The sequence below is a fragment of the Panulirus ornatus genome, chromosome 72, assembly GCF_036320965.1.
Source record: "Panulirus ornatus isolate Po-2019 chromosome 72, ASM3632096v1, whole genome shotgun sequence".
NCBI lineage: Eukaryota > Metazoa > Arthropoda > Malacostraca > Decapoda > Palinuridae > Panulirus > Panulirus ornatus.
In genome coordinates, this window is record NC_092295.1 from 6,906,287 (window position 1) to 6,928,041 (window position 21,755).

General features: G+C 38.3%; 1 protein-coding gene and 1 long non-coding RNA gene across 4 annotated transcripts in view; one reads left to right on the plus strand and one right to left on the minus strand.

The window, feature by feature from the left end:
- LOC139748113 (putative neural-cadherin 2) overlaps nt 1-21,755 on the plus strand; it is a 184,275-nt gene that overhangs the window by 51,063 nt on the left and 111,457 nt on the right. For all 3 annotated transcript variants that reach the window (XM_071660770.1, XM_071660774.1, XM_071660771.1), the window contains one exon: nt 3,796-3,901. In XM_071660770.1, the coding sequence (XP_071516871.1) occupies nt 3,844-3,901 (58 nt within the window). In that variant the 5' untranslated portion in view covers nt 3,796-3,843. The remainder of the gene's footprint in view (nt 1-3,795; nt 3,902-21,755) is intronic.
- The window catches only part of LOC139748116 (uncharacterized), a 155,967-nt gene that overhangs the window by 39,330 nt on the left and 94,882 nt on the right, over nt 1-21,755 (minus strand). The window lies entirely within an intron of this gene.

Sequence of the window (21,755 nt, forward strand, 5' to 3'; positions counted from 1 at the left end):
GTGATTGGAAAATTCGTAGAGTTATTCTTTCGTCTGTGAAATGTAGAATATAACTCTGTACATATTTTGTTTTTTGTGAAAAATATCGGATGGTAAATGTGAGGACTTGTGATTGTGTTATGTCCCAATATTTACACTCTGGTGTTTTCATCTGCTGACGTCAATAGCTGTGTGTGTGTGTGTGTGTGTGTGGTGGGGGGTGGACTCTGGTTGTTTACGGGCTATCTCACGAACGCTAGAAAATACGGAGTAATCTGTTGGATTCTTGTACCGTCATGTTTTGTGAATGGAAACGTTTTTGTCGATGCAAAACGCGACGACACAATTGCTGGTATGTTTATTGGTGGTGCGCCATCGTTTGGTTCAGATAAAACTGAATTTAATGCTTGAGAAGCATTCACGGTAAAATGAGACATTATCCTCGCTTTTTATGAGTTCACTGTCGAAAGAGAAAGGCAAATAATGGGTTCATAGTGGTTAGCGTTATTCACCATGAGTCAACATGGGACCGCTCGGAGTCCGGCCTGTTTGGGTTCGAATCCCGGGCGAGGCATTGAGCCCACACCAAACCTCCCGTCTAGGATAGTCGATAAATGCTTACCTGACTTGACTTAGAAGGAAACATAAATAGTAATCACACACACACACACACACATACATTCTTCTAGAGGACAAGAGCTTTTCACTCTACGTCTAAGCCTCTTGACCTAGTTTATCCTAAGCTATGGTCTAATTAGTACCTAATTATCAAGATATAATTATCTCCCGAATGTCGACTTTTTATTAGACAAACTTCTAAAAAGTTAAAGTTTAATGAAAAGGCACTTCCCTAATTACCTAGCTCGTCTTGATTATTCTACTGTGAGTCAAGTAATTAATGAGGTTAATGAGCCGCAAGGTTGGCAGTGTTACAGGATGTGGAGATATTCAGAGTAAATTGATATCTATTAATCATTTTGTCAAAGGATAAGTTTTATCAATAAATTTAGAAAAACACATTTCATTAAGAAATATCACTGAGCAAGATATCTTTGGCCTCTTGATATATCTTACGGATACAGATATCTTTAGGTACAGCATGGAGATATTGTCAGTGAAAAGACTTTATCATACCCAAAGAGCATATAAGGATCCTTTAACTATCGAGCACTTCTACAAAGCAGCAGATTTTTGGATAAATTCATACATGTTGTCGTCGCTAAGATTATCTATAAGATTCGTCGATATTGTCTGCTTAGATATGTTAAATTTTGTTATCTGGAGGAAGAGGAAACATTTATGGTTCTTCGTTACGATCTGTACAATTTGTAGCAGAGAGAGAGACTTTTGACGAATATATATGTATATATATATATATATATATATATATATATATATATATATATATATATATATATATATATCATCCAATAGAAAGTTGCAAAGCGAGACTGAGGGCAAATGTAAGGGAAAGACTCGAAAAATGCCCAAGACTGGTAGTAGTTCAAAGGGGTAAAACCCATTTAGGTGATTGAATCCCAGGTCACCCACTTCGTTCTTTGGTGAATATAACTTCCTATAGATTTCTACCTCTGACTCAAATGACTCGTGTATCAGTTTATATGAATAGTGTATGTGTGTGTGTGTGTGTGTGTGTGTGTGTGTGAGTGTTTGTTTCGGTGCATTACACATGACAGCTAGAGACTGAGTGTGAACGAATGTGGCCTTTTTTGTCTTTTCCTGGCGCTACCTCGTGAGCGTGCGGGGGAGGTGGTTATCATTTCATGTGTGGCGGCGTGGCGACGGGAATGAATAAAGGCAGCAAGTATGAATTATGCACATGTGTATATATGTATATGTGTGTGTAAATATATATATGTATATGTTGAAATGTATAGGTATGTATATGTGCGTGTGTGGACGTGTAGTATATACATGTGTATGTGGGTGGGTTAGGCCATTCTTTCGTCTGTTTCCTTGCGCTACCTCGCTAACGCGGGAGATGGCGACAAAGTATAATTTGTGTATATATATATATATATATATATATATATATATATATATATATATATATATAAATATATATATATATATATATATATATATATATATATATATATATATATATATATATATATATAAATATATGTATATATATATTGTGTATATATATATATATATATATATATATATATATATATATATATATATATATGTGATACGACATATGTGATGCAGTTGGCAGTAGACAACATACCTAAAGTTACATTTGCGTCTTGTTGGGAAGTTAGTGAAAGATGAGAGAACTCTCTCTCTCTCTCTCTCTCTCTCTCTCTCTCTCTCTCTCTCTCTCTCTCTCTCTCTCTCTCTCTCTCCTGATGGTGAAACACAGACGAGATATTATAATCAGTAATAGTTCTGTAAGGGATATTCATTTGACAACTTGTGTTGTAAATCAGAAAGGAAATGGAATGGACAGCAGTTCATGTATGAATATGTATATATCATGTGCTCTGGGCAAGGATAGGTTATAGATTAAGTTGGGATATGATTAGGTAGCCTAGCTGAGGACAGGTTACGTCATGACAAGCTCTACTAATTTGTCCGGATGAGCAGTGAATGATCAGTGAATGGTAAAATAAATGAATGATATAATGAATGGTAGGGTAAATGACGGAGTGATTGATACTGTGAATTGAATCATAGAAAAGTGCTACACTGCAGATTGTAATGAATGATAGGGTAGATGAAGAGGAAGAGTAGTAGTAGTAGTAGTAGTAGTAGTAGTAGGAGGAGGAGGAGGAGGAGGAGGAAGAAGATATGGGTGAGGAGAGAGAAAAGATGCATTAGTTAAAGAAGAATAGACCTTATTCACGTACCGTTCACAGAGGCGTTTTGTACCTTATCTAAGCCTAGAAGAATCACCTATGTGCCCATATCTCATACGACAGTTAACAGTTTCATACCATTGTTTGCAACAAGGATCTATGCACTCAGCTCCCACCAACAGTAAGGCCGAAGCTTGAAGCAAAGATGCTTAAATCTACATTGACTTAGGCAACTATAAGACGTTTGAAAAAACAGTAATAAATAGGACTTTCAACGGAAAATATGGGACGTGGTTAGACCTAACCAGAAAGGAAAACGCCCTAAGATATGGGTCTCTGAAGCAGTAATACTGAGGTCCACGGCCCTGGCTGAGTGCCATATAAAGCCTGTGTCGTAAGGTTACTTATTCCAACATTATTTGGTGTTGCATAAGTAAGAGAAACTAACACTAAGTCTGCAGATTGATGCAACCTCCATGAATGAGTAATTACAGATTCAAATACACCAGGACTAAGTCAGGCTTTCAGTGTCTCTCTCCTTATCATTACCAGAATAAAGCAAACTGTCCTTTGAGGTATAATCAACCTCTTGGCTTATCTTCAACCAGCTCCTCTTATTTCCACCAATGAGAACCCCTGTTCTTAAACCCGTGTTCTATAACTGAAATTTTCTCATACTTTCTTTAAAGTGCTTCATCTTGTTTCTCACTGGCACTCACTAACAGAGTGGCGTTCTCACTCCTTTCCTCGGAGAAAATTCTCAAAGACAAGCCTACGACTCCCTTCTTGTACATACGTCTGCTCTCTTCTATATCAAAATACTTGAGCGAGTTTTAGTTCATCTGAAGAGCTATCTATCTATCTATCTAATTAAAAATATATCAAATCATGTAATCTTCTAATATAATCAAAAGAAACAAAGCAACATTCAGGCTCTATAACAAAGCATTTCACCCCAATCCATCTGACTAATGTTTACATGTTCTAGGCGTGCCAACCCTTCAGTAAGCGAGGTACGGTGTGGCTGGTCGTCGGGATGGCGGTGAATGTGTTGGTACCCTTACTCATACCACTGGGGGAGCAGCTTTCAAATGGTAAGTTGATTTATTCTTTACCAAAACCATGCAACCAGGTCACTGGGCCTAATTTATTATATTTGTAAAGTCATGACAACACATTTCCAACAGTGGACAATTTTCTGTAACACGTGAGATTCACAAATAAATGTGATGGGAAATAAATGTTCTATCTATCTGTCTATCTATCTATCTATCTACCTATATATATATATATATATATATATATATATATATATATATATATATATATATATATATATATTGGAAAGGATCACAATTTTGAGCGTTATCAAGATATTCCTATGAGTCCACGGGGAAAATGAAACACGAAAAGTTGCCTTTAGCAACGATAATACTATAAAGAATATCTTAATCAGGAATTCACCAGAAAATTCTCTTGTTTGTATCTATAAAGTGCCTTGCGGAAACTGTGATAAATGTTATATTGGTCAGACTGGTAAGGATCTTTCTGTTAGACTTAAGCAACATAAATATAGTATAAGAACGGGACAAGAATCAAATGCCATGTTTAATCATGTTAAAAACTATGATCATTGTATTGACTGGAGTAACGCTATCTCAGATATTAACTCTAACTCTATTACCAAGAGAAATATCATTGAATCTTCTATTATTAAATACAAAAAGAATTATAATCTTAATATTAGTGATGGTCTATACAAATTAGATAACTTTATTGTTGATAAGATTTGTAGAATGATAAGTTTATGAACGCTCATTGTATGTTTTGGACAATCACATGTTTACCAAATGGAGTCCTAGCTTCGTCTCTTCGATGTATATCAACTGACTGTTATATTCCTCTCTTGTGTCTCCCCTGATGATGTGATTATTACACCAAAGTGCACTTGGGAACTTTTCGTGTTTCATTTTCCCCTTGGACTCATAGGAATATATATATATATATATATATATATATATATATATATATATATATATATATATATATATATATATACTCGTGTGTGTGTGTGTGTGTGTGTGTGTGTGTGTTAGATTGGAATTCAAAACCTTTTTTGACACCGCGGCAAAAATTTTAAAGAATTAACATGACATAATTCTTACATCATGGGAAATATACTGATATTACATGCAAAACTCAAATCAATTTTTGACAATAATTCTCGAATAGATTTCTCACTTATTAGAAGAACTGTCTCTCATCTTACCATCCTGAAGGAATGCAGTAACCATTCCACTAACAGAGAAGCCAGCGTAAAACTCACCAGTTTATAAGCCTCACTAAAAAGGATGAGAAGTGTAAGGTATTGTATGATTCCCCCGCACTGACCTGAGACAGAAAGCAGCCCACATACCGATCGGAAGGAGACTGGTTCTTGGTACTTATCATATACGCAAGTTTCTCGACTTAGAAATTCATGACTTTGTACACAAAGCATTTCAGATATACGGAGACTCAAACCACATTCATATGTGTCTTTTAACATGCATTATGTATCTGGGAGAAGACAGATAGGTTTAGAGGTACAACAGATATTGTGGTTAATAATATAGTCTCTATTTACTCTCACTCTTCCATACTGAGAGTGTCTGCTGGACATTAATCTTCTGTATCATTGATACATATAAATCATTAATACAACTGTTCCACAATATCACCTAATCTCCCCAACATCTCAACTTAGTGTATGGAACATTCATTTCTTGTACCTTCAGCTTGACGATCATAAATAATCATCAGTCAACTTCTCTCGTCTGTCAGAATGTTTCCCACAATCGTACCATCTTCATACTTCTTCACGCTGACACATTCCCCAGGCTCTCTCAACCAGCAAACGACTCTGAGCATCACTAAACCTATCTGTATCCACAATCCCTGCTACATACCACAATCCCTGCTACATACTGCAATCCCTGCTACATACCACAATCCCTGCTACACACTACAATCTCTGCTACATACCACAATCCCTGCTCCATACTACAATCCCTGCTACGTACTACAATCACTGATACATACTACAATCCCTGCTACATACCACTATCCCTGCTACATACTACAATCCCTGCTACATACCACAATCCCTGCTACATTGCCTCTTAATTGTTCTCTTCTTCTTTCACTTCTGACTCTTGTAAATCTCAGACCACCAAGCGACCTTCTCCTTACACTGACAACGCCAGAAATATTCTATCAAATATTCTATCAAATTTTTTATCAAATATTCTGTCAAATATTCTATCAACTAGGCTTAAAATCCTATGTATTCCATGTTCTTGACATTTACTAACAATCTTGAGGCACATCCAGCTTTTTTCATTACCTAATTCTGCTCTCTCTTTATCATCGCCATTTTCACTGGACATTCCACAATATTTAAATGTCTCAACACTTTTCAATTTTTTCTTCGTTCAGGCCAATACCACATTTTTTTCAAAGTATTTTTTATAACAGGAGGAATTAGATTATATTAACTCACTTCCTAAACCTTTCCATATTTCCCAGACGAAGCCAAAAATATAGCTTCACTCAGAACATAGTGGAAAAGTTATCTTCTACTATCACCTCCCCATTACACATTGTCGCCCCATCAAAAGGATATCAAGCCAGCATGGTGCCTGTATATAACCCGGATGCCAACTCCCCCATTCATTAATTTCGGGTTACCTCAAGCCATCCATACTATGAAAAGGCTCACTTTGTTCCCGTTTGTCCTGAAAACATGAAGTAGTAGACAGACTTGAACGTCCATTGTATAATGGACCTGGATATCAATATGTGAGTAAGATGAATATTGACAAAACTGTGAAATCATATAGTCAAAGAAGAGATGATGGATGATAAAGATGATGTGATAATGATTAAGAGAAAAGGAATAGATAAGTAGAGAGATGATTCATAGATAAATCAAATCAATATGTCCATGCACACACACACACACACACACACACACACACACACACACACACACACACATGTACCTAATGTTTATGACACAATGATGAAAAGGAAAAAGAAACATACAAGTGGAACATTTGATTAACAACAATATTGCAAACGAAGGCCAGCTGCCCCGAGTCAAGGTAAACAAACTCTGCTCTAGATTTATAACAGCAGTATTCTACATGACGACGCTCGACGGCCAGAGCATAAAGAAACAACAGCAACGTTTTCTTGTACTTTAAGAAAGTGTTTAACAAAGAGAAGTAGTGTTCAACTGGAAAAAGACTAGGTTCGAATCCTCGATGCTCAAAGGTAAATCGCAATCATCTATGCCATGTGTCCAGTACATATATATATATATATATATATATATATATATATATATATATATATATATATATATATATATATATATATGTATGTGTGTGTGTGTGTGTGTGTGTGTGTGTGTTCCTTGATGAGGACATTTACTTACCCGTGCCATCTCACTAACATGAAAAAAGAATGAATTCAGGAAATGCCTCAAAATATACCAGAAAAAAACACCAAATGAGAGAATACAAGACCAACAAAATGTTGGAAAGATTGTTCAGTGTTGTGTCAGTAGAAATACTTGCATAAAACTACATGAAGATTCACAACAGGAAAGTGTGTACGTAAGGGTGAAGTTAGTTTCATGTGTATTTAGGAGTGAGAATTTTGGAGTAAATGTGTCGCGAAAAACCAGCATTATTAATCAGGCAACATGTGCGCTAGCCACGCATCCTTGGCTAAATCTTGTCCTAGATGCTGGAAATGAATTGATAATCTCTCTCTCTCTCTCTCTCTCTCTCTCTCTCTCTCTCTCTCTCTCTCTCTCTCTCTCTCTCTCTCTCTACTCTCTCTCTCTCTCTACTCTCTCTCTCTCTACTCTACTCTACAAGGGCGAACGAGTGGCTATATTTGACTTCTCCACAAGGAGAAATATGTTCGTAATAATTTTCACTTTAGTCTTTTTGGGTACAAAATCTTTTGTTCAACTCTGGTGATAGTTTTGCAGGCGACGATAACTCGTCATGCAGAATGGTACAACCCTTGAACTATCCTTGACCACAACGGTACGACCTTTGGGTACAAGTGTACAACCATTCAGACCAATGAGTACGACGAGACGACCCTGTTGTGCTGCTACGGAACGACGCTTAACCACGGCGAGACGACCCTTGAGCGTGAATGTACAACCCCTGGGTATGATGACCTGACCATGACCTTATCTTGCAACACATCATCACATCAAAGAGTCATATCAACGATCAACGAAAATTCCTTCCTTATATGAATGTTCCATTACGTTTTCTTTTTTCTAACATCACATTCATAAACTTTAATTACACGTGACGTCAGAGAGAGAGAGAGAGAGAGAGAGAGAGAGAGAGAGAGAGAGAGAGAGAGAGAGAGAGAGGTACTTACCTACCTACAATGATATTACCCTTAAGGTGGGGTACACTACTTACAGTGGTCATGAACATCAATATACATTCATATCATACACAGTGGACGGTGTCCTGATCCATACACCATTCATTCATCGTACACCTAAACATCTATGCATACAATACAACATTAACATTATCATATCCGCTACATATCAATCCTTCCAAAATTCCAAAACATTTGTTATGTCGGATATTCCGCCACCATTTCAGACACCTTCATCAAAATATTACATTAACATCTAAATTTACATGAAAGTTAATACTCAGTATTTTTGGGGGGTTCCCACTTTTTTTCAGGAATGTCGTCGGAGTAAACACAACTGTAACATCTGTTATTTGGCTTACAGTTCGTGTGTCCTGGGAAAAGAAATATGTCGTATTTGATATCTTTCTATCTATTGTTAAATGTAAGTCTGGGAGCAGAAATGTTAATATAAAATGTTATCAGCATTATGAAACAGTTGGGCTCTTATCATGATCTGTAAACAGATCCTAGTATTGAAAATATGCAGGACAAAAATTTGGCCATCTCTTTGGCGATTTTGAGAAATTCCATTCCACGTCAGGAAACAGACAAAAGAATGGCCCAACCCACCCACATACACATGTATATACATACACGTCCACAAAAGCACATATACATACCTGTACATTCTAACGTATACATAAATATACATACACAGACATATACATATATACACATATACATAATTTATACTTGCCTTTATTCATTCCCGTCGCCACCCCGCCACACATGAAATGACAACCCCCTCCCCTCGCACGCGCGCGAGGTAGCGCTAGGGAAAAGACAACAAAGGCTACATTCGTTCACACTCAGTCTCTAGCTGTCATGTATAATGCACCGAAACCACAGCTCCCTTTCCACATCCAGGCCCCACAAAACTTTCCACGGTTTACCCCAGACGCTCCACATGCCCTGGTTCAATCCATTGACAGGACGTCGACCCCGTTATACCACATTGTTCCAATTCACTCTATTCCTTGCACGCCTTTCACCTTCCAGCATGTTCAGGCCCCGATCACACAAAATCTTTTTCACTACATTCTTCTACCTCCAATTCAGTCTCCCACTTCTCTTCGTTCCCTCCACTTCTGACACATATATCCTCTTTGTCTATCTTTCCTCACTCATTCTCTCCATGTGACCAAACCATTTCAAAACACCCTCTTCTGCTCTCTCAACCACGCTCTTTTTATTACACACATCTCTCTTACCCTTTCATTACTTACTCGATCAAACCATCTCACACCACATACTGTCCTCAAACATCTCATTTCAGCACATCCACCCTCCTCCGCACAGCTCTATCTATAGCCCACGCCTCGCAACCATATAACATTGTTGGAATCACTATTCTTTCAAACATACCCATTTTTGCTTCCCAAGATAACGTCCTCGACTTCCATACATTTTTCAACGCTCCCAGAACTTTCGCTCCCTCCCCTACCCCATGATTCACTTCCGCTTCCATGGTTCCATCCGCTGCCAAATCCACTCCCAGATATCTCAAACACATCACTTCCTCCAGTTTTTCTCCATTCAAACTTACCTCCCAATTGACTTGTCCCTGAACCCTACTGTACCTAATAACCTTGCTCTCATTCACATTTACTCTCAGCTTTCTTCTTTCACACACTTTACCAGACTCAGTCACCAGCTTCTGTAGTTTCTCACCTGAATCTGCCACCAGCGCTGTATCATCAGCGAACAACACCTGACTCACTTCCCAAGCTCTCTCATCCACAACAAACTGCATACTTGCCCCTATTTCCAAAACTCTTGCATTCACCTCCCTAACAACCCTATCCATAAACAAATTAAACAACCATGGAGACATCACACACCCCTACCGCAAACGGACATTCACTGAGAACTAATCACTTTCCTCTCTTCCTACTCGTACACATGCCTTACATCCTCGATAAAAACTTTTCACTGCTTCTAACAACATGCCTCCCACACCATATATTCTTAATACCTTCCACAGAGCATCTCTATCAACTCTATCATATGCCTTCTCCAGATCCATAAATGCTACATACAAATCCATTTGCTTTTCTAAGCACACACACACATATATATATATATATATATATATATATATATATATATATATATATATATATATATATATAGATATATATATATTGGAAAGGATCACAATTTTGCGCGTAATCAAGATATTCCTAAGAGTCCACGGGGAAAATGGAACACGATAAGTTTCCAAGTGCATTTTCGTGTAATAATCACATCATAAGGTGAGACACAAGAGAGAAATGTAAGTCAGTTGATATACATCCAAGAGACGAAGCTAGGACGCCATTTGGTAAACTATAAACAAACTATAAACAAACTATCAACCACCAGTTGTTATCTCTTTACAATTAATTTATTCAAAATTGAAACACCCTTCTGAAGAAAACTAGCCAAGGGCCATAAAGTCATATGTGATAACGTAACTTAGGTCTGTTAGCTATCTATTTTCAATGAATGATCGACTGTCATGCAGATCATCCAGCACAATCGTCAAATCATCAAACAGCAGAGTGAAATATAGTACTGTATGTGGTTGCTGAATTATAAAGTCTTTCTTAATACCTGGTACCTACTCATGTGGCTGTTTAAGTATGCACTAATTTCACATAAGTTAGGACAGATTTCCTCATCATACATGCTGAATGCTGTTATGGAGGCATCTTCTCTTCCCAGTACAGTTGTTGAGATGCAAATATTATTTTACGAAGTGTTACCAGCGTGCTGTGAGGCTACACTGTCCTTTCATTACTCATGAGTTCCAGGTTCGATCACGCATTCTGGGGGAGATGTTAAACGTTCTATCTTCCTCCAGTGCGAAACAGACAGTATTGTTCCACTAAGAAAATGACACTGATGCTGCAATGTGACATAGATACTAACACTCCAATGTGAAATAGGCACATATTGACACTGATGCTGCAATGTGACATAGATACTAACACTCCAATGTGAAATAGGCACATATTTTCAAGTGCGAAAGAGATATAGATGTTCTAATGTGAGACAGACACAGATGCTCCACTGTGGAACAGAAACCGTTGTTTCGTGGTATCGCACTGTGGTATCAGGCAGTTATCAAGCCTAAATATATCACACATAAATATTATCAATTTTCTTGGGGACATGAAAATGTCAAAGGTTTTCCAGTCCTGGACAATGAGATATTTTTGCCCAAGTTCTCTTGTGTTTCATCTCTTCTTCAAGGAAGACACACATCCTCTTTACAATCACTGAGAACTGAAGATATTGTTAACAGCTTCTCCAGGAAAAATTATATTACATTTCATTCATTTCTCTTAATCATTTATTACTTTGAAGTGTGTGTGTGTGTGTGTGTGTGTGTGTGTGTGTGTGTGTGTGTGCGTGTGTGTGTGTATGTGTGTGTAATATCTCTACTGTATGCCGTATTCTGTCCGTATTCATTATCTCATAACTCAAATCATTACATTTATCCACCACTGCCACGATATGAAATCATTTATTGACATCTTTTCTCACAAGTCTTGCCTGATTGTGTGTTATGATCTTTGGTTGTTCAGTCCCCAGATTTTCATAGGAACTGTTCACTGTTGACATGATCAAACAGGCTTACGAGTTATGATCAAGTCACCCCATACTCTTTCTTTCATGACGGGCGAATTTAAGGCCCTTAGCCTTTCCCTTTAACTCAGCTCTCTTAATCATGGTGACGTCTTTTTTGTCTTCCTCAGTAACTTCTCTATTAGGTCTTTGTGTTCCTTTAAGTGCAGTGACCAAACTTGGGAAGTATATTCTAATTTCGGCCTAATGCACTGTGCTCAAGGATCGCACCGTCATGCTCAGTGGTAGTACCGTCATGTTTAAGGGTCATAACGTCATGCTCAAGGGTCGTACCGTCATGCTCAAGAGTCGTACCGTCATGTTCAAGGGTCGTGCCATCATGTTCAAGGGTCGTACCGTACCTACATTTTCCAAGGTACAACAGATAACCTTTAGTTGCACTTTCCTCTTACATCTTACCTTCCCATTCTTTCAACCATTTTCTCTGCACACCATAAAACCAATTTTCCATCCTTTATAAAGATAATCTATACTCGTCTTCCATGATATTTGCTCTCTTTCTAGAAAGTCTTATTTTAAGTAGTGTTGCAATGTTAAGTCTTCTGTCTTTCGGATAGACAGCATAAACTCTGTTTATGAGTTGATTTCACTTCATCCAATAACCCAGTTTAACTTATGCAGCATAAGTTTGATAAAGAGCAACACTGAAGATCAAATGCAAGTGAACAAATGGTATATCCAGAAGCATCACCCAAAAATATGAACAGGGCTTTTACGACTTAAAACATGTGATAGTTTCTCTCCTTATGAAATTTTTCCATTTTCTTTTATTGCAACCGTTTTCTATAATATCAAGGGGAGAACTAAATCCAGTGACTGCAGTCTATAAAAGTGTATGTAATTACCTTCTTCCAATTACCTATGCGTGAAACTGGGCTTCTACTTTAAAAATAGCATATTTTCTTTGAACGTAACTATGTTCTGCATTCACTGTTTTTATCTCTATGCTTGTTTCGGGCTCCCACCAGCTACTATGAGGAAGTTTATGGAGATGTCAGGCCTCAACTTCATGACAGAAAACAGCCCTAACGGCGCCCTCCCTTTCCTAGATATTCTATGAAAGCAATCCAACAGCCACGTAGACACCAATCTTTACGTCAAAGCCACAATCCTGGAAACCGTCTGAATGGCAAGACGGAGTGCCTCCGACGGTACAAGGACTCCATCACGAATGCTTATGTAAGGAGGGCCCTGTCTCGTTGCTAGTCGTCAACCTTTATCCATCAAGAACCAACTGGGCCACTCATGTCCTGGTTGACAATGGATATTCGAACAGGGAAATCTGCGCCTCTCTCCGCAAGAGCCTGGAGAAATGGTAGCAAGGAGACCACACAAAACCACCGAAGTAGACGCCCCCAAATCAGACAGTGCCCCATGACCCTATTCGCCTTTACTACAAGGCCTTTATGCTCACTTCATGCAAGTCGGATGAATGTGTGATGAAGGTCATAATGGAAAGAAACCTAAGGCCCACTAAAAACGACCATTATCTATCACGTAACCAAGCAAGAGAGCATCACATTTTTTTGCTTTCATCTTTGATTATTGTACATAAACCTAGACCATACCGTACTGGCCTTACACTCGAGAATGTGACTCAAAAAACATTGTGTTGTGTTGCGTTATATTACTGTGTACCTAAGAAGAATTACATTACTAGTTTGAACTCGTGTTTGGCTCAACCTTTGCTTTGAACTTTGGCCAGCTTATTGGCAGCCGACCTGAGCAGTGTGAGAGATACGTTAAGACAAAGTGAAATCATCAACAAGAAACTGATGTAGATAAAATTAATTTTCATATTTAATGAAACATGTCTGATATAAGATCTCCTGCTTACACACACACACACACACACACACACACACACACACACACACACACACATAATATATATATATATATATATATATATATATATATATATATATATATATATATATATATATATATATATGCTATACCTAATGACGTATAAAAGTAAACCCAATTTCCTTTGTCCTAGTTTCCAGTTCCGGTGAAAGTGGGGTAACGTGAATATACGAAGTTAAAGAAAATTAGTACTGTTTGAGTATATATATATATATATATATATATATATATATATATATATATATATATATATATATATATACATATATATGTGAAATGTGTGGAAATAAAAAGAGCGTGGTTGAGAGAGCAGAAGAGGGTGTTTTGAAATGGTTTGGGCACATGGAGAGAATGAGTGAGGAAAGATTGACCAAGAGGATATATGTGTCGGAGGTGGAGGGAACGAGGAGAAGTGGGAGACCAAATTGGAGGTGGAAAGATGGAGTGAAAAAGATGTTGTGTGATCGGGGCCTGAACATGCAGGAGGGTGAAAGGAGGGCAAGGAATAGAGTGAATTGGATCGATGTGGTATACCGGGGTTGACGTGCTGTCAGTGGATTGAATCAGGGCATGTGAAGCGTCTGGGGTAAACCATGGAAAGCTGTGTAGGTATGTATATTTGCGTGTGTGGACGTATGTATATACATGTGTATGGGGGTGGGTTGGGCCATTTCTTTCGTCTGTTTCCTTGCGCTACCTTGCAAACGCGGGAGACAGCGACAAAGCAAAAAAAAATATATATATACATATATATATATATATATATATATATATATATATATATATATATATATATATATATATATATATATATATATTTATTCGAACATATCTTACCAATTTATATACAACCGTACGTGACGATCGTTCATCAAACTACTGCTCACTGAAGTGGCTGTTTTGAACTGTATGTTGATGATGTATAATTCCATCTGTTTCTTACCTTTCTTTATCAACCATTTTTTCTAGAGTATATGAAGATTTCCCTTGACCTCCCTGAATCCCGCTCTCTTCAGTTGCTGTCTAGCTGGCACCAGCTGTTCAGTTTTCTATGATGTTCCGGTGACTAAATATAATCGAGTTATAGGGGCGTTCTGACACACTGTTCTTCAAGGGATTTAGTGAGGGAATGAAATCACCATTATTATTATTACTATTATTATAATCATCATTATTATTACTATCATCATTACCATTATTATCATTATTATTATCATCGTCATCATCATAATCATCATCTACTAATCACAATATTTTTACAAATTTTGACAACTTGACTACGGTTTCTATCATTCTATTGAGCTTTTGGTACGAAAATATTTCACCTGGTAATTCATATTGTTGGAATTATTTGTTGTATAATTAGGCACTCGAGAATAATTCATTATTTTCGGATGAAGGTATTTATTGCAGATAATTTCATCAACCAGCTTGTTGTGGGAGCATATTACAGTCTATATACAGGGAATGTAGATTATGGGTAATTATTAGATAAATGTCGGTCAGGGCCACTTTTAGGATGTTTATGATAATGTATTTGTCGTTCGAAAGAGTTCGAATGTGTTTGCTGTTGTTGTGTTTGTGAGTGTGTGTGTGTGTGTGTGTGTGTGTGTGTGTGTGTGTGTGTGTGTGTGTGTGCATGCATGTGTGTATGTGTGTGTGTATGTGTATGTAAATCATATCTTTATACTGTAAGGGGAGGATGTTCTTCACTCTTGGAACCCCATCTCTTGCTCTGCCTCTAATTATGATAAAGCATTTCAACCTTCACGGTTGACATCATCATACTAGTTTAAAAACTGAAAGGTTATGATCAAGTCACCCTGTACTCTTCCATCTTCCATGGTGAACGAATTATTGACATCTAGGTTCTTACTGTAACTCATTTCCCTTAATTCTGGCACCATCTTTGTTGTTCTCCACTACAATGTTTTTGTTACCCCTTGATGCTTCGTTAATACACCATGATGATAAGACTTTCAAGTAATATACTATAACTATATGAAGTATGGTTTTCCTATAGTCTGCAGAATACATAAATAATGACAAAAACTTAATTTCTATATGATATTTATCTGACCATCTATTTCTTTTGGTTTCAGGTAAGAATGAATCTCCAGAGTTGATGATCCGGAATAGGTAGGTAATGTAACAGTTTGTTAAAATGAGAATTACATTCAAGTTGTGATGTTATGGGACACTGGACACCTTATGTATGTGACAAGTTGATTTCACCCTTTATGTGAGTAATGTGGGCGCAAGCGTGGGCTAGATTAATATGAGAAATGAGAAAACAGCAGACATCTCTGAAAAGGTTAAGACACTGTTACGCTTCGGTGAAAAAATACTTCTGATCAAAATAGAATCTCGTTTAACAAATCATGAGATTAATCTACGTGTCTTTTAGAGACTTTATAACTTCCTGTCAGTGGTACAGAAAGGTCTTTTTACCAGCGAGACAAAGGTTGGTAAGTTCGTAAGGCGTGTGAGTAATCCCGCACATTATTGGTTGTTTTGATAATGAATTATGAATTACAATGTCCGTCGTCTGTTTGTTTCAGCAAATGTGGGTTGGTAATGTATTGTGTTTGTTGGTTTGTGAATGAAATACGAGGCAAGAAAAACGTCGGTAATGTTTGATATTGAAACGTGGGTGAAGTCCGTAGACTTCACCCACAAGTCTTCGTCTCCACACATCGCGAGTTTCCATAAACACTGGACACTTAGAAGTACGTAGCCGACAGATGGAGAGAAACATAGGTATTCTTGTAATGATAATAATGATAAAAATAATAATAATAATGATAATAATAATAATAATAATAATAATAATAATATTTGGTAAAAAAATCCCTCCATACATTCATATATATGTATGAATATATATATGTTCGTGGGATCACTCGATGTAAATATTTGTATCTGTATTTTCCAAGTAATAATACGTACGCTTAACAATTTCTCTGAAATATACCAGCATATTTGCACGTGGTTGGAGCTAATGCGTTTCTACTGCAAAATTTGTAGTTATAGATAATCTTTAATTATTCTTAATTGTATATCTGTCAGTAATTTTTCTATCAATGATGCAATAAAATGCAGTTGGTCCTCGAACAGCCAGAACCAAGCTTCCTACTAACACTGTATCTACTCAACCATTTTCTAATTTCTCAAAATAGCAAATGTTGTGCACAATATGTATTGTCTTTTCCTGCTGACTCAGAGAGTAGTGGCCCTATTTCTGTGGATTCAGCCAAGCTTGGCTGGTATATAAAGGCTATAATCCCTTGAGAGGTGCCGGAGGATGTGGCTTACTTTATTGCTCTCCCAGCCTGCAGACATCCACCTGTGTGTGGCCAGCAGCACTAGAGCCAGGGATGAGAGGTGACATAAACTGGCATTAGATTATCATGACTACTTTATCAACCCGAGACTCTCAAACATTCTATGTAATATTCTGGTACGACGAAGAGCAATGTTAACACTGATGATTATAGTTGTAAAGCGATGAGAAAGTGTTATTTTCTTTGCGTTAAATACAAGAGATCTGGATACAGTTTTCCAGAATTCAGAGAATACCCAACGTAGGCTCAATCTTGGGCGGCCCGTTAATGTGTTACAGTCAGCAACACTACACTCTTCCCATATATATCTTTGGATTCTCTGTATTTGTTAGACTTAACGTATGAGGTAACAGCACTACTTCTTGTCGCAGACAATCTCTCTCTTTTCTTCCTCTATTAAACCTTTTCTTATCTGGTAGGAGAATAGTTCTCTTTCCTCTATTTGTTCACCATTCCATTTCTATGTCAATCTGTGTATTACCTTGACTATTCCTTTTCATCCTAACCTTTTATCTAATTCGAATTCTATTATCCTTCTGATTTCCCTCATTCCTCCTTCGCCTCCCCTCCCATCTTTTCCAAGACCCGACCGACAATTCTTCTTTGCCACTGTTCCGACCTCCCTCATGTTCCGCTTGTTTACCGCCGACTCCAGAAAAATAATAGACCCTGATACAAACTTAAGAAAACAACGGGAACTGGTCAGAGTCTCCGGGAAGGCAATTAGCGCGGTATATTTTGCCAAACCACCAGACAGACAGACAGATTCAGCCTTCATCATTTCGTTTTAGATAAATCCCAGCCGTTATATCAGGGCTGTATGTCATATCCAAATAGCAAACACTGAGTTGAGGTACACACACGAGATGGCGCAAACCAAAGTTAAATACGAACTCCCAGGTGCTTCTCCAGTCATATACCAACCCCCTGGTGACGGTGCTCTGTGTTATGCACCTCTTGCGTGGCTCGAATGAGGTTATATATAACCTCTACCTGGCACAACCAAGCCTTTGGATAGGTGCTGTGGCAGACATATACTGTAAATATTCCCTTTTCTATATCGTGTGATATTCGATTCTTTACCCAAAGCAAAATATTGTTCAGATGAATATCTCAAAGTAGAATCAATGGGATTAGAGGTTAGTTCCATGTCCGATCGTTTATTTACTGTAATCTTAGAATCATTTTTTGTTAGAATAGCTTATGAAAACGCAATATATATATATATATATATATATATATATATATATATATGAAATTCTTCAAGATTACAACGTACCTACGGAATATCTGGGATGTTTCCCATTGTTTTTCCTGCAGATTTACGGCTCATTTTTGTGACTCCTTTTGAAGTTTGTGCATTTGGTTTCGGCTTCGATATGATTCCCGGGAATATAACCCTTCAGGAAAAAAAATGATCCGGCTATGCGCGTGCACTTCGTATCTCATCGTTTTAAGGGCAATTTCTGATCGCAATTTGATTTACGAATCTTCCAACTTATTCTTTTGTTCTGTCTCGTATTCTTTAATAAAAGTTGTTGGATGCTGCACTCAATATCTCAGATATAACGAGGGAGAGAAAGTGAGCTGCTAGTTTTCCTGATATTTTTTTATATATCAGTGTCTCCCTTTCCCTCATTTTTACTTGAGTTCTAATATGGTGTCCTGGTAGTGAAGTGTAATTGTAATTGAAGTGTCCTAATAACTGAGTTACCCATGTAAACTGGGGTGACCTGTTGACTGAGGGTGTCCCAGTATACTGAAGTGGCCTGGTACTTAAGAGTCGATTCCTTTATCATCATCTCTTTCTTAGGTCGTTTCATCTTCCCTCTGATTATCGTATTTTGTATGACATTCAGTTAGTGCGTCTGCCACTGATGCCCATCTGTCTCATGTACAGTTGCATCTACAATGTTCGTGTATTTTGCTTATGTGCTTTACTGAGGATTACGTTCAAATGGTCCGTATTTTTCTCCATCTGTTCCAGATGCAGACACTTGTATTATTCCTTGGCGTCCCAGCTCTATGACAACTCAGGCATTTCGTCTGTTCCATTCGTATGACCCTTCTAGCGATCCATCCGTTCCCCCATTCACAGGGCTGCTGGCTCCCTTTTCTTGTTCCGTGTTCTGGCTCTTTCTCAGCCTCATCACCGAGGAATAAGATAGTCTCAGTCGTCCAACATTTTATATAGAAATTTACATTTCTGTGGTGGAGACGCGCGAGGGGTCGTCCATCTTGGTCCCTTCCTGTGACGTCACATGGTACGACCCCTGGTGGCTTTCCGCCTCGCATTTGTGTGGTCGTGGTTTGTCCTTGACCTTGGCCTCCAACGTTCTTCCTCCTTATAACCTTATAACACTTACATTTATAACACTTATAGTCCTACTTGACTTCGTTAGTGTTAGCTCTGATGCAGAAGTATTCAAAGACAAATCGCGTTTCCTGCCACGAAATACCTTAAATAGACCCTTTGGTCGCGTGAGCCATATATCAATTTACTCTTGGCTGCTGGTTGTAAACTGGAGGAAATGGAGTCGATCGTATGCTCTGACCCTCCAGCAAAAGGAAGTAACTACTAACTCATTTACACAGTAATTTCCAGGTGATAACGTATAAGTAGCGAGGTGTGTGTGTGTGTGTATGTGTGTGTGTGTGTCTGGGAGTTAAAGACGTGAAAGTCCCAGTGTTATGAAGGAGGACGCATCTGCTGTCTCGCTGATGGTCTTGTTATCACAATTACGTCACCAGTCCAAAGAAGGACTTTGGTCAAGGGACGATATAAACAGGTAAAGGTATGGGCTGGTTAACAATATATATATATATATATATATATATATATATATATATATATATATATATATATATACTTCTTCATATATTGGAAGTTAATGCCCTGAAAGTCTGTGGAAGTTGGTCTAACTGTAAGATAAATGATTATAAAACTTTCGCTGGATTTGATCCGAAGAAGACCGAAAATTGGATAAAAGTTACAGCAATCAGGGAAAAGAATTAAGTGAAGGGAGAAATAAACGACCAATATATATATATATATATATATATATATATATATATATATATATATATATATATATATATATATATATATATGATTTTATGGATTCATTAAGAGCAACAGAGTATGTGAAAGACCATTATCTTGACGAATATTGGTCCTTTGTTCCGAGTCTTCGATACATCGCGCTACTGCTCAAGTAAATTTACCAAGGGTCTCCCTGCCTAACTGAAGACATAACCCAATTTTCATTTTAAATGAACGTCTTGCTTATACATATCTGAATGTATAGATCTTAGACAAGAATCTAATATCAAAACTGGTAAATCTAAGAACGTCTTAGTGGTGAGTTCTTTAATACTGCAATAAATGTTGCGGAAATATTTCCCAGGCGAAGAATCAGAGAGTGTCTCTTTGTTGTGGTAGGGAGTGGAGGACCGTCCGAGCGATCCTTGGCGACAAAATGAGAAAAGTCTCCAGCCTCACACCACTGGTTTGGACCAGTAACTTCCTCTTTCCCCAGGACAGATGAGGCATGTTTGCTGCCTGGGCTTTCTTCTCCCCAATGGATATATTTTGTCGACACAGACAGCTAGAGAACAGAGATATTGCGTTTGAAGGATTAGCTGAAACTTCCTTCACTGAATAGTTCGCCACCGGTCATATATAGCTTCTTGCTGGACGAAGAGAAACGGCCATTTATCCCATCCTATAAATTCCTGGAAGCAAAATGCCGCAGAAATGAATGAAGTACAAAAAACGGCAAATATTCGTCTGCTCAAATTGTTAGATGATTACAAGTCAGTAATAGATCACACACACACACACACACACACACACACACACAAGAGTGGCCCCGTCTTACAACCTCAAACGCAACAGTACCACCCCACACAATCCCAGACGTGACAGTACGACCCCACACAATCCCAAACGAGTACGACCCTATATAATCCCAGACGCGACGTTACGTCGCCTTCCAGTCCCGGGCAAGTGGCTCCGTCTACGCCGTTAACACACTTTGAGCACCCTTCCTGCAGGAAGTCTTCCTAAGCTGAGGCCCCTGTCCCTCACACCAGCCGCCTTTAGCCTAGAGAAGAAAACTGTACAAAGCGCTAGCAAATCTAGTCAACCTAATTTGCATACGACGGGACGGAGATACGACGCGGCTCCGACGAAGTCGATGCTTCCAATCCTGAGTCCAAAACTTTTGTCAAAGTCGTGTTCCCCCTCGCCTCCAGTGCTAGAGTCGTACTGGAAGGGTAAAAGAGTCGTTTCTCTCTTTATTTTCTACTTTTCTGGATCATGTGTGATTTATAGATGTGTGTGTGTGGGTTTCACTGGAGGATAGGGAGCCCCCGTGGCTGGTGGCAGGTTACAATGGCGGGAAAAGGCAAGTCCAGTGACTAGGGCGAGACGTACTGGGGAAAGGAACCTCGGCTGCTGGGACAGGTCGTATAAACGGGGGGTGGGGGTGGGGGGGGGGCAGGAGGCAAGTCGTACTGGGGGGGAGGAGAGAGGGGTGTGAGGTCCCGGCGGCTGGATGTGGTCGTGTCGGGCTGGGGACGACAGTTCTGGCCC